This window comes from Amphibalanus amphitrite, unplaced genomic scaffold (assembly GCF_019059575.1).
Source record: "Amphibalanus amphitrite isolate SeventyFive unplaced genomic scaffold, NRLGWU_Aamphi_draft 000120F_arrow, whole genome shotgun sequence".
Lineage (NCBI taxonomy): Eukaryota > Metazoa > Arthropoda > Thecostraca > Balanomorpha > Balanidae > Amphibalanus > Amphibalanus amphitrite.
Window position 1 is genome coordinate 290624 of NW_024881615.1, and position 11941 is coordinate 302564.

At 47.0% G+C, this 11941-nt stretch overlaps 1 protein-coding gene across 1 annotated transcript; it reads right to left on the reverse strand.

The window, feature by feature from the left end:
* Positions 1-637: 637 nt before the first annotated feature.
* Positions 638-10580, reverse strand: LOC122381425. Its single transcript, XM_043365561.1, has 4 exons — positions 10380-10580; positions 4116-4278; positions 3849-3929; positions 638-1460 (listed from the first exon to the last, which is right to left on the reverse strand). The coding sequence occupies exons 1-4, from the start codon at positions 10443-10445 to the stop codon at positions 928-930; spliced, it is 843 nt and encodes a 280-aa protein (XP_043221496.1). The 5' UTR covers positions 10446-10580; the 3' UTR covers positions 638-927.
* Between the last annotated feature and the right edge of the window lie 1361 nt (positions 10581-11941).

An 11941-nucleotide genomic window follows, 5' to 3' on the forward strand; every position in this document is an offset into this window, starting at 1 on the left:
CCCGGCGGCTCTCGGACGCCTCAAGGAGGACTTTCGACAGGTCGCCGGACTGCCTGACATGAGGTGCTTCGACGGCACCCATATACGCCTCACCGACCCCAGAGAGCAGCGGGAGGCGTATATTAATAGCTTCCCGTCCCTGAATGTGATGGCCGTCGCCGCACCCGACCGCTCAATCGTTGCATTGAGCGTACATTGTGGCGGTCGGGTGCACGACGCTCGAGTACTGGCTGCATCGAGGCTGCCCGAGTATTTTCGCAATGGGAATCCCGTACTGGGCGGCATAATGCTGGGTGGCAGTGGCTATGGCCTGTCACCCTGGCTCATGACGCCCATTGCGGACTCTACCACCGCCGAGGAGCGCGCTTATAACACCGCTCATGCGCGCACTCGTGTGGTGGTGGAGAACGCTTTCGGTGTGTTGAAAATGCGGTTCGGTGCGCTCGAGTTCGGACTGCGCCTGAAAAGTGTGGCCCACTGCGTGGCGGTTATCCACACGTGCTTTATCCTACACAATATGTGTATCAAGGTCGGTGACTTTGGTGAATGGCTCGGAGCACTGAGGCAAGATGACGGAGTGGTGCAGGAGCCAGCTGACGGGGCGGCAGAGCTGCAGACGTGGGGAGGGAGGAGCAGACAAGCTTGGTTGCGTACTGTGGGACACTGGGGATACGTATTCAGCTTCTTTCATTCACGTGATGACCCATGACGTACGTATAACATATTTTATTGCCTAGTACTGTCAAATCGATCTAAGTAAGTTAATTTATTCCTAAAAAAAAAATGAGCCGGAGTCGCCACCATCTTTGACAGCTCCGGCTCCGCCTCCGTCTACAGGCTGTATTGTTTCACGGCTCCGGCTCCGGGCAAAATGTGCCGGCTCCGGCGGCTCCGGCTCCAGCTCCGGCTGCGGCTCCGCACCCCTGCTCATAGCACATAAGCCAGGGTTGCTCTGGGAGTTCCTTCCTGCAGCATGTCCTCCAGGATCTGTAAGCTGAGGTAGGTGCGGAGCAGCGTGACCTCCTCCGGCGTCCGTCTGAAGAGCGGCGTTGAGCGTATGAGCTGAAGGCGAGCTTCAATCTCATCGCGGTTTCTCTCCGATGCCTGGGCCGCACCAGTCGAGAGGGCCGCGTCAGCTGACGAGGCCTCGCCGGTCGAGAGAGCCGTGGCGCTCCCCTGGGACGGACCAGCCGAAGGGACCGTTGCGTTTGACGGGCCTGCGCTGGTCGAGGGGACCGTGCTGGTTAACGGGGCCGCATTGGTCGCCGGAGCCTGGGCGAGCGGCGTGCCCAGCCCTATCACCCGGACGTCTTCAGCAGTGAAGTAGATACTGGGCGCTGGTGACGTTTCTACCGCGGTTGTTAGTGCGGTTTCTGGGACGGCTTCTTGCTGATTCGTCGTCAGCTGGCCCCAGGTAATCCCGCCAGGAACTTCAAACGACGTCAGGTAGTTGTCTCTGCCTGCCGGAGTGAAAACAACGGGAATGGGATGTAAGAGACAGTGGATCTCTCATCTCGGCGCCCTTTCGTCTCACCGTTACGATGTTTATCTCTTGCTGGTCTGAGAAGGGGTGCCATCCCACAGTTTTTTTTTTTTTTTTTTTTTGTCGCGATAGCTCCTAACACAGGAGAAAAAGAGCTGAGGCCAGTTTTACCAACAGAAAAATGGCCGCTTGCCGGACTTTTTTTTGCCTAAAGACTGCTTCACATATACGGAGTGTAAACGCCATGGGCACGTAAGCGGATAGGGCTTTACCGACATACGGAGCGTAAAAGGTTAAGCCCTATCCGCTTACGTGCCCATCGCGTTTACACTCCGCATATGTGAAGCGGTCTTTACGCAAAAATTCCGGCAGGCGGCTATTTTTCAGTTGGTAAAACTGGCCTTTGAACTCGGACATGTCTGATCTTTTGTTTAAGCCCAAAACCCGATATTCTAAAAATAATTTATCTACCCAATCAGTTTATTTTATTACAGTTTAATGAATTGTTCTTATGCCTGATAAAGAACACACAGCATTTTTGCAACAATAATTTTGAAATATTTTGTGATAGGAAGGACGACATTCCATCTTTGGTAGAGGCTGAATAGTTATATAGTGTTTTTCGCGGAAGCTTATTATACGCGTGCACCAATGCTTGCATAAGGAAAATTATTTCGGAGCGAAAAATGGAATATCTTTGTCTATGGTGATTGTAAACAGTAAAAGCCCCTGTTTTGCACTATAGTCCCAGCTCAGGTTACAAAACTGTTCTTTCATCTGCTCATAATCCCGTGGTAAAAATGGAATATTTTCTTTAAAATCGGGAACCACTCGATGCGTCTTGCAACGGCGCGCACGCTCGTTTTTCCCGCAGCACTACCTTAACCCGCGCCGGGCCGGGGGGGGGGGGTGTTTAAACACCCCCCCCCCCTGCGGTTTTTCGCAGTTTTTGGCACACCTGTTCGTGCATCTTTTCCGCACATGTTGTGAAAATTTCAGACCCAGGTCGCCTTAGGTCAGGTCACCAGGTCACTCCAAGTGACCTCACCTCAGAAAGAATAAGAATGCTCGTCATAGCTACACTGCTTGATCGATTGCCTTGAAACTTTCAGCGATTGATTAGAGCAACAATATCTATAAAATGTGTATCTCGGAATTTCGATATCGGTGACCTAAGGTCAGGTCAATTTTGCGGCCTCTCCATTATAAGTCAATGGGAGAAAATTGAAAAGCGTCTGTTTTGCACGAACGCTATTCTAGACACTCTCAAACATCGAGATATAGGTAAGATTGACACACTGAACCGGAAAATGGCAACTGTGACCCCTCCTTATGTCCCCGAGGTCATCTCAGGTCACGAACAGAATCTAACAGTTTTTCGCTAATAACTTCTGATAGAGAGGTGCTAGGGCGCTGAAAACGCCTTAGATGTGTTCGGCTCGACGTTGCGGATCGACTGCTATGCAACATGACCTTTTCCGGTCAGGTCATGACCTTGACCTGAGGTTAAATTTTCAAATTGACCTTTCAAGGTCAAATTATAGTTTATTCGACGCGTCTTGACGAGAGGAACACGATGCTGGCAAAAGTTATGTCATGGCTCTTTTGAGTCAAAAGATATTGCCGAAAAAAACGCTTTTCGTAAAAACGGCTATTTTTGGAGTTTTTGCCCTCTGCAGAGGCTAAACCGTTGACCGGAGGTCAAATCTGAGAACATTATCCAGAAAGGTCTGTAAAAGGGCTATCGAATGCGTTTTTCCGCGGCGCTTTAGCTCTATCGGTTCCCGAGATAGCCGTTGGCAGTTTCAAAAATGTTGAAATAGTCAACAGTTTACCTTTGGTGACCTCTGGTGACCTGACCTTTGACCTGACCAAAAAATGACCGAAGTGTTTTCGTCCTTATTTTGGACGTTCTTTCGATTGCCGCTTACCGCGTGTCGCTACGTGGCCCAGGAGCCGAGTTAGAAGGGGGGTGTTCAAACACCCCCCCCCCCCGGCCCGGCGCGGAATCTCAGAGCACCGGCCCGGCGCGGGCTAATTAAGTAGGGGATAAACGGCGAGGGACTGGGATGGTGCCCTCCCCCTGCCTCCGCATCCCCCTTTGGACGGGACGTATGTAAAAACCAATAGGTCTGGCGAGGGATAGGTATCATATCTTCGTATTTTTCAAAGGTCCGGAATGCTGGAGCTCCGATTAGTCATGGATGTGCTGTTTTTCATGTTCCTAGCTCATGTGCATGATATACCACTCTCCCCACCCTCACTCCCAACGACAATGCATTAAGATACCGTTACATCTGAGAAGGGGTGCCATCCCAATTCCCAACACTACTACCGTTACATCTGAAGGCTGAAAGTAACATACCCAAGCAATCCATGACGGTGTCGTCGAGCTCGGTCCAGACCACTGCACCTGGACCCGACTGGTTCTTCTGCTGGAATTTTTCTGCAGCAGAGGTAAGTGTACGGCGTGAATATTTGCTCTTTGGGGGATATCGACCAATTTCTTACGAACTAACGCCTTAGAAAATTGAAGTCTGCATATAAGGTGCGTTATTTGGTTAAATTCTATTGTGCTAGCCACTGCAGTGTGCTGAATTGCTGTGAAGTGGTGGTATTAATGGTTACTCACTTTTTGTCCGGTCTTGGGTGTTTTTTATGACACCCTGCAACATGCTTCGCGTCGATGTTGCGTCATTTATCAGGCCAAGTTGAATGGCCCGCTCGCGTATGCGACCCCATTCTTGAAGCCTACGCGAGCGGGCGTTGGGGCCCTTAAACTCTCCATAAAGCGTCTGGAAAACGAGAACGTTGACACGCTTTATTTCCATATCTATTGGGTAGGTGATCAGGCAAAATTCACCAGCAGATAAAGCCGGCATCATAAGTACTCGGCCTCCCGAGATTCACCATTGCAAATGATTTGTTTAGTTTGTAGAAAAACAAACAAATTATAATACATAGGGTAAGGTGCCTAATTAGCGACCCTTTCCGATTTGCGACCTACCTCCCTACAGAAAAACTGGCGGGAGAAAACGGGGCAAAAACAGCGTCAAAAGGTCAGCCATACTTTGGTTATCAAAGTACATTATTTTACGGTTGTCGATGTTTCTGGTGGGACGTTTCAGGTGAGTTTAAATAAAAATGACGAGTTTATTATCCAAAACGTGTGTGTTTGGGCCCTCTCTGATGAAAAGCGATGCACATTAGGATGATGCACCTTTTTTATTCTGAATCGACATTCCTTTTTCAATTGATTGCCGTTTTCCCATAGTAAATCGCTTAACTGTGCACAGCATGGCGGTTAAAAATGTGTCGTAACTCATATTTCCTATTTGCGCCTGACATGGTCGCAAATAGCTCAAGAAGGGAAAGAAAGGGGAAAAGAGAGAAACTAAAATGAGGTGTTGCTGAAGCTTGGAATGTGTGGCAGGGGATGTCAAATGTCGTCACCGACTGCAGGGGTGCCGAATTCAGCGCGGACCTCGAATATCATACGAGATAGCCCGCAAAATTTGGGTTTCCGCCTTCTTTTCGCCTTCGGTGCATCACGTGACCAGTTTTTACTTACGTAAATGTGTTGGATAAACGTTCCTGTTCGAGTGATTGAGTGCTTTGCGTATAGGTTACCTTTTTTTTTAGATCATATTTCAGCTTTTCAGGCGTCGCATTTTTTTGCAACTTTTAATATGGGGAAACCCATAGACTTATTAGCGACCCTCCCCGGTCGCTAATCGGGAAGAGTTCCCTATTAGCGTTTTTTGCAGTGGTTTGCCAAAATGCTCACTACAAATAAGTTAGTGAACATTGGGACAGAAAATGACTATATTTTAATAGAAAAATGAACGACCTCTCCGAAAATCAAGCCAGTAATAGAGTGGCACCCACAGAGCGTGAGCAATGACGGTTCAAATTAAGGGGGTCGCTAATTAGGCACCTTACCCTACCGTAAAGTGGGGCTATTTGAAACGGATTTTACCGTTTTTGGCCTCTCCCTTTAAGACGGTTCATATTTCTTATAGCATGTAAATTGCAAAAATGTAGTTCTTTGTGAGCTCTTTCATATAGGTGTATTTTGGTTCAGCTAGTAATAATGATTAAGGTTATTTTTTATGTTAAAGCCTGTCTCAAATAGCCCCATAGGGTGGGGCTATTTGAGACAGTTTTAGTTGCAAAGAAATTAAAGAAAATCGGTCACGCTAGAGATAATTTTTTAAACGCCATGCATTTGGAAATTGAGTTTTGTTCATTTTGGCAAAAATTGTTTTCTTCAAAGACTGTTATATGACCTTTATATTCAATCTTTTCCTTTTTCGTAGGACACTTCAATTCGGTAGGGTATAAAATTGCATCATTATATGCTAAGGCTATCATAATATGATGCGACCCATAGCTTTCAAACTGACAGGATGATCATCAAGGACTATTTCAAAGTCATCGACAGTAAAATTTTGAAAGTAAGTTTATGTATATAGCCCCGGTGACGTGAAAACAGATATACCGAAAGTCGGTGGGGCTATTTGAGACAGTCTCGCTACCTTATGAAACACACTGTAATGAATCAAACAAGGCAAAAGGTTTCCCAAAACATTTGAGTGAATGGTCTGCATGATTGTTTGTTCCTTTGTGCATCTCCATGCGAAGAAATAACAGAAAAATGTTAAACTGTTTTGATTTTATGCCGATTTTCCTCGATCGCTGCATGCTGTATCAATTGGCCTGTTACCCTACCACATCAAGTACTTGGATAGGCTCACCTAACAATACGTTCATGTGTTAAGTAACACTCAATGGTGTTTTTTGGTCAACCAAGGTAGACATATGTTGATTGTCGGATAAGTCAGTGACTGATGAAGCACATTTTAAGCACATATTCATCAGAATAACTAGTTTGGTCACCAGCTAAAGGGTTATTATGTTACACTACGAACATGTAAATATTGCTTGCTGCTAAAAGTACCTACCATGAACCCACTGCACGTTTATGACCACGACCGATTCACCGGTGTTGCTTATGTCGAACGTTCGATGCACTTCAGGTAGATGGCGGTAAGTCTTCTCGGGTGCATCGCTAAACCGCTATCATCAGCTATTTGGCATATCCGTTGAGGTTTGACCAGGTGGGCATCATCGGGATTCTGAGACAATGGGTTACGCAATCGGCGGTACCGTTAACAATATATAATATTTTCATGAAAAATGTGCTTAGCCTATAAGCAAAAAGGTAGTAACGATAGATACAGTGGCGAGCTCTGTTAAAACTTCAACTTTTTTAAGCTGCAGGTAGGGGTCCTTTTCGAGCAACTTAAATTGTGCGTTTTTCTGTATTTCGTATTTTATTGCAAATTTCTTTCAGAACTTTTCAAAATTTTCAAAAAGGTTATTCAGAGCATTCACTGTTCAATTCCACATTAGCCTAAGCAAAAATGACGAAAAAACATCAAACGGTTTTCATTTTACAGCGATTTTACTATACCATTACCTTACTGTCTCAAATAGCCCCACTGTCTCAAATAGCCCCACTTTACGGCACTAAAAGTTTGCCTTAACTCTCGCCCGTATAGCGGGGGGGGGGGGGAGTTGAACGGACCTCCCCTCGGTTTTTCGCAAATAACTCGCGTAAAAAGCGGCCGATCGCGACGATAGTTTCAGTACCCTCGAGTTGATCACTTTTACACCTATCCTGAAAATTTCATGACCCTGACCCAAATGACCTTTGATCTGTGACCTATACTTTTCGAGACCATGTTAGGCCGGAATCGCGATTCGGCGTACGTCGGCCCGCATTAGCCGCGCGTTTGCAGTCTTTTTGTGGCTTCAAGCGTTCAAACATGTGATATGATGCTGCCCAATGCGGTAGGATGGGTGTCAAGGTCACCTGAAGGTCAGGTCACGTCATTGACCTTTGGTGACCTCGGGTGACCTCGGTTCACTTTTTCGAGATTTACATGTTTCTAGGCTAGTTTTTGGAGCTGAATTCGAATTTAGCAACCATTTGAACATTTACGAAGTAGTTTTGGTGCCTTCGTAACATGTTACGAAGCTGTCAGAGGCGGTTGACACGTATTACGAATACCCGTCACAACCCCTACTGGTTGACCTGACCTGACCTGACCCGACCTGGCCTAAATGCATGCATACATCATCTGCGATCAAAACTATCATGATATTCGTGATCAGCACCCGAAAAATCTCTTAGCAGCCACACTTTACGACGTTCTAACAGGTCCCGATTTTCCCGACCTTTGGGTCATTGACCTGACCTGGAAGGTCAGCCAATGACCTAGGACCTTAGAATTTGGTATCATTGGCTTCCTCTCGTCACGGGCAACACGCTCGTTTTTTTCGCGAAGCTCTAGCTCGATCAAGGCCATCAGGGGCGAAACGGCAAGGGATGACCTCCCCCCCCCCCTTATACGTTCACGGCTGGAAAAACACCAATACGGGCGAAAAACTGCACAACTGGTTAAACTGCACAACGTGGTCGATGAGTTTGTAATTCAAGAATCTATTGGCATCGGAATAACTTTTCCTCCAATGTCTCCTCCAATGACAACGCAATGTTGTCGCTCCCTCGGCCTAGAGAAGTTTAAAAATGGCAAACTATAGGTAATGGTAGCATTTATCATAATAAAAATGTTACGGGCGCAGAAGCATGCGAAGAAGTGATATTCGAGGACTCTTTGAAAATGACGAACATTTTTTTGGGGGGAATGCCTCCGAAGGTTCTGATTCCGTCTCTGATCCGCCCGCGTCCATCTCTATTCTCTGACCCCCTTCCCCCCCATCCTGCGTCTTTCAGGGTTGTCCTATATGAATTCCCGTGTGTGCTACAACGTAACTGGACTCGTGATGACGATAATCTTCTGGCTCTATATTTTGCTTCCAGGCTACAATTTACGTATCGATGTGGGAAAATCAGCTGGCCTCAAAAGCTGTATTTTAACCCTCGCCGGCACAGGCCATTTTGAGTCCTTCGACGGCACAAGGGGAGGGGGGGGGGGGGGTGGTACGACCCCCCTCGCGTTTGGCCCCTGGTGGAGCTAGAGCTTCGTGGAAAAAAAAACGAGCGTGCTGCCCGTCACGAGAGGAAGCCAATGGTACCCAATTTTAAGGTCCTAGGTAATCGGTTGACCTTCCAGGTCAGGTCAATGACCCAAAAATCGGGAATATCGGGACCTGTTAGAAAGTCTTGAAGTGTGGCTGTTATGTGGTTTTCCGGGGTGCTGATCACGAATATCGTGTTAGTTTTGATCAGAGATGATGTCTTTAAGCATTTAGACCAGGTCGGGTCAGGTCAGGTCAGGTCAACCGGTAGGGGTTGTGACGTGTATTCGTAATACGTGTCAACCGCCTCTGACAGCTTCGTAACATATTACGAAGGCACCAAAACTACTTCGTAAATGTTCAAATGGTTGCTAAATTCGAATTCAGCTCCAAAAACTAGCATAGAAACATGTAAAACTCGAAAAAGTAAACCGAGGTCACACGAGGTCACCAAAGGTCAATGACCTGACCTGACCTTCGGGTGACCTTGACACCCACCCTAATGTATGGAAGCAACATCAAATCACATGTTTGAACGTTTGAAACCACGAAAAGCTTGCAAACGCGGGGCTAATGCGAGCCGACATACGCCGAATCGCGAATCCGGGCAAACATGGTCCCGGAAAAGAGGTCACAGGTCAAAGGTCATTTGGGTCAGGGTCATGAAATTTTTAGGGTAGGTGTAACATTGATCAATGCGAGGGTACTGAAAGTTTCGTCGCGATCCGCCGCTTTTACGCGAGTTATTAGCGAAAAACCTTAGGGGGGGGGTTGCATCAACCCCCCCCCCCCTTGTGCCGGCGAGGGTCAAATGTTCAGATGGGCGCTAAATTCAAAATCAGCTCCAAAAACTATCCTATACCTAAATTAAAAGCATGTTATAAAAAAGTGAACCAAGGTCATCTTTATTTGAATCAGGGATATCGATTTATTTTTAAATAGGTGATTAACTCGAGCGCACCGGAAGTTTCGTTGCAATCGGCTCCTTTTTGCGCGACTTCTTTGCGAAAGCCCGAGACGGTCTCATCTGACTCCCTTTCCCCCTACATGTGCACTGTACAGCTATGACGGTAGCCATGAGGCTGAGGCTAGTTTGTAGTTTTGTAGTTAGGTACTGATCCGACGAATCGACTGCGACCATTTTTTTAACGATCAGACGAACGCTCGGGGCAGTTTTGGCGCGTCCAATCCTTTGAGGGGTAAAAAGGTACTAGAATGGTGGCTACTTAAGAATATTGTTGTGCTGGTGTTCCCCGCCCACAGCTAATTGAACTTTAGGTAATTGGCTCATTGGCTTTAGGGAGCTCTTGAAGCGATTCTGAATGTGATGTATTTGTTGGTGTTGCTGACGCCTGCTTCACTGACATAAAAGCTAAAAAAGCATACTCAGCATCGCAAAAAGTGGGGGGGGGGGGTCGACACCCCCAGTTTTCAAGAGTGGGGGGGGGGGGTCACGACCCCCCGACCCCCCGTCGGCGACGCCCCTGGGCGAGTATGTACCTATAAATATGTCTAAGTGCATGTTCGCTCTTTTTTTAATAAAATGCCTCCCCGGAAAAATATAAGAATTGTATCATTGTCTCTGAGCTAAGAGCTTGAATACCTAGGTACACATCAATCATCACATTATTATCAAGCACGTTTAGGTCCTACATAGGGATTGTTGCAAGCTTATAGCTCCAACCGTGATGTTGCAAAGGATGCAAGTGGTGCATTATAATTTATAAAATGATGCCTACTCTCTAAATATGCGAAGATCACTCATGCATCGAAATTATCGCAATATAAATGAGCTAGAAAGAGCCTCGTCAAAAAACCCTAGCTCCTAGCTTGGATAGCATGCACTTACCTTGCGTTCATCACGGATGAGCTGAAACAGTTCCAGCTTTTTCTGCTCCGCAATTATGCGTTTCATCTCCAGTTGTACTTATCTTTTGCTCGTTTGATTGAAAATGAATAGTACCTCTCCCCTAGTTAAGGCTCCTCCCCCCTAGTCCCTAGTTAAGAATTATCATATGAATAGCAAGGGACGCGAAGCACGCGAAGGATGAATTCGGTATAGTTTTGAAACAAGCGGCGCAAGCGGCCAAATACACCACTTTGTTGTCATGGCAACCTCAACCACATAATTCAATTTTACTCATTCTTTTCATTAAATAAAGATATATATATATGCATTCGAAATAATTATTGGAAGCTATAGTGAAACTGAAAGTTGAAAATACGTTTTAATTTTTTTCCTTTTTGTTCGTTTTCTAGCACCTTTTTTCTGCCCAAGGCCGCCGAACATCCAATCCTGAAAACGCGAGTTGTAAAATTTACCTAGGTAGATAGGTAGTAGGTAGTAGTAAAGTAATCTTGGATAGGTATACTCCAAGCACGGTGACTATAAATAACTCCAAGCTTGCGGCCGAAGTGCCCTGCTGAAAGCAGTGCGTGATTTCTGTATATATTGCTCATACAACTTACGGCGCAAATTCTTGAGCGGAGAAGCGATCCGATGCCATATGAGCGAGAGTAGGTACCTACATGAGCGATCTGCCGAAGAAAATCCGACCGCAAGCTTGGTATGGAACAGCATGGGCGTAGAAACGGCTGGAACATTGTGGTGCATGGGTGCAGGACAACCATGGCCGGTGAAGCGGTGGGGGGGGGGGGGGAGGGAGCGACACTCGAGCGGAGGCTCATTGCGAGCTTTTATTACGGAGCGAGGCCGAGCGAAGCGAGCGGAGTCTTACGTAGAATAACGGAAATTTCTGAGTATGAGCGGCCGGCCGGCTGGCCGTGGTCACGATTCTACGACGCTTATATCTCAGCAACCACTTGACCGATTTACATGCGGTAATTTTTGTAGGGTAGCTTCATTTCTTCTACCAAGTATTGGACTATTCCCGATGCATATGTTTTAGGGCCTTGGATGCATGTGGGTGACCCCTTATGCACGTGCCACGTGCAAAACGAAGAGGTGTCACTTTTGTAATAGTTGCAATATATCGGTAACTACTGGGCCGATTGCGTTGAAAGTTGGCATGTAGGTAGGCACCCACTAGGCAATGCATATCCATGTGCCAGAGTTGGGTGCTGCTGCACGTGCGCACGTGCAGGGGTCGATTCCAGATCTCGAGAACGGCTCGGCCGATTGCGCTCAAATTTGGTACACGGTTACGGAGCAGTTAGTAGGGTGCCGTGCACAAGTCAGTTGGGGCCCATTTTGCACGTGCGCACGTGCAGGGTGCCGCTTCCAGATCTCGAGAACGGCTGAGCCGATTGTGCTCAAATTTGGCACATCGCTAGAGACCGGTTAGTAGGGTGCCGTGCACAAGTCAGCTGGAGGTACCCCTCGCAATTTCGCACGTGCAAGGCCCACCCTCTCGCTTGCTCCGTTATTCGCCCCAAAAGGCGTTATACTCA

What these genes read in the sequence shown, in the direction of transcription:
- LOC122381425 (XM_043365561.1), bottom strand. Translation starts at nt 10,445, where the DNA reads ATGAAACGCATAATTGCGGAGCAGAAAAAGCTGGAACTGTTTCAGCTC. An exon ending in TCATCCGTGATGAACGCAAG is followed by an intron (nt 4,279 to 10,379) that starts GTAAGTGCATGC and finishes CTCGTTTTCCAG; the next exon opens with ACGCTTTATGGAGAGTTTAA. An exon ending in CACCGTCATGGATTGCTTGG is followed by an intron (nt 1,461 to 3,848) that starts GTATGTTACTTT and finishes TCACTCCGGCAG; the next exon opens with GCAGAGACAACTACCTGACG.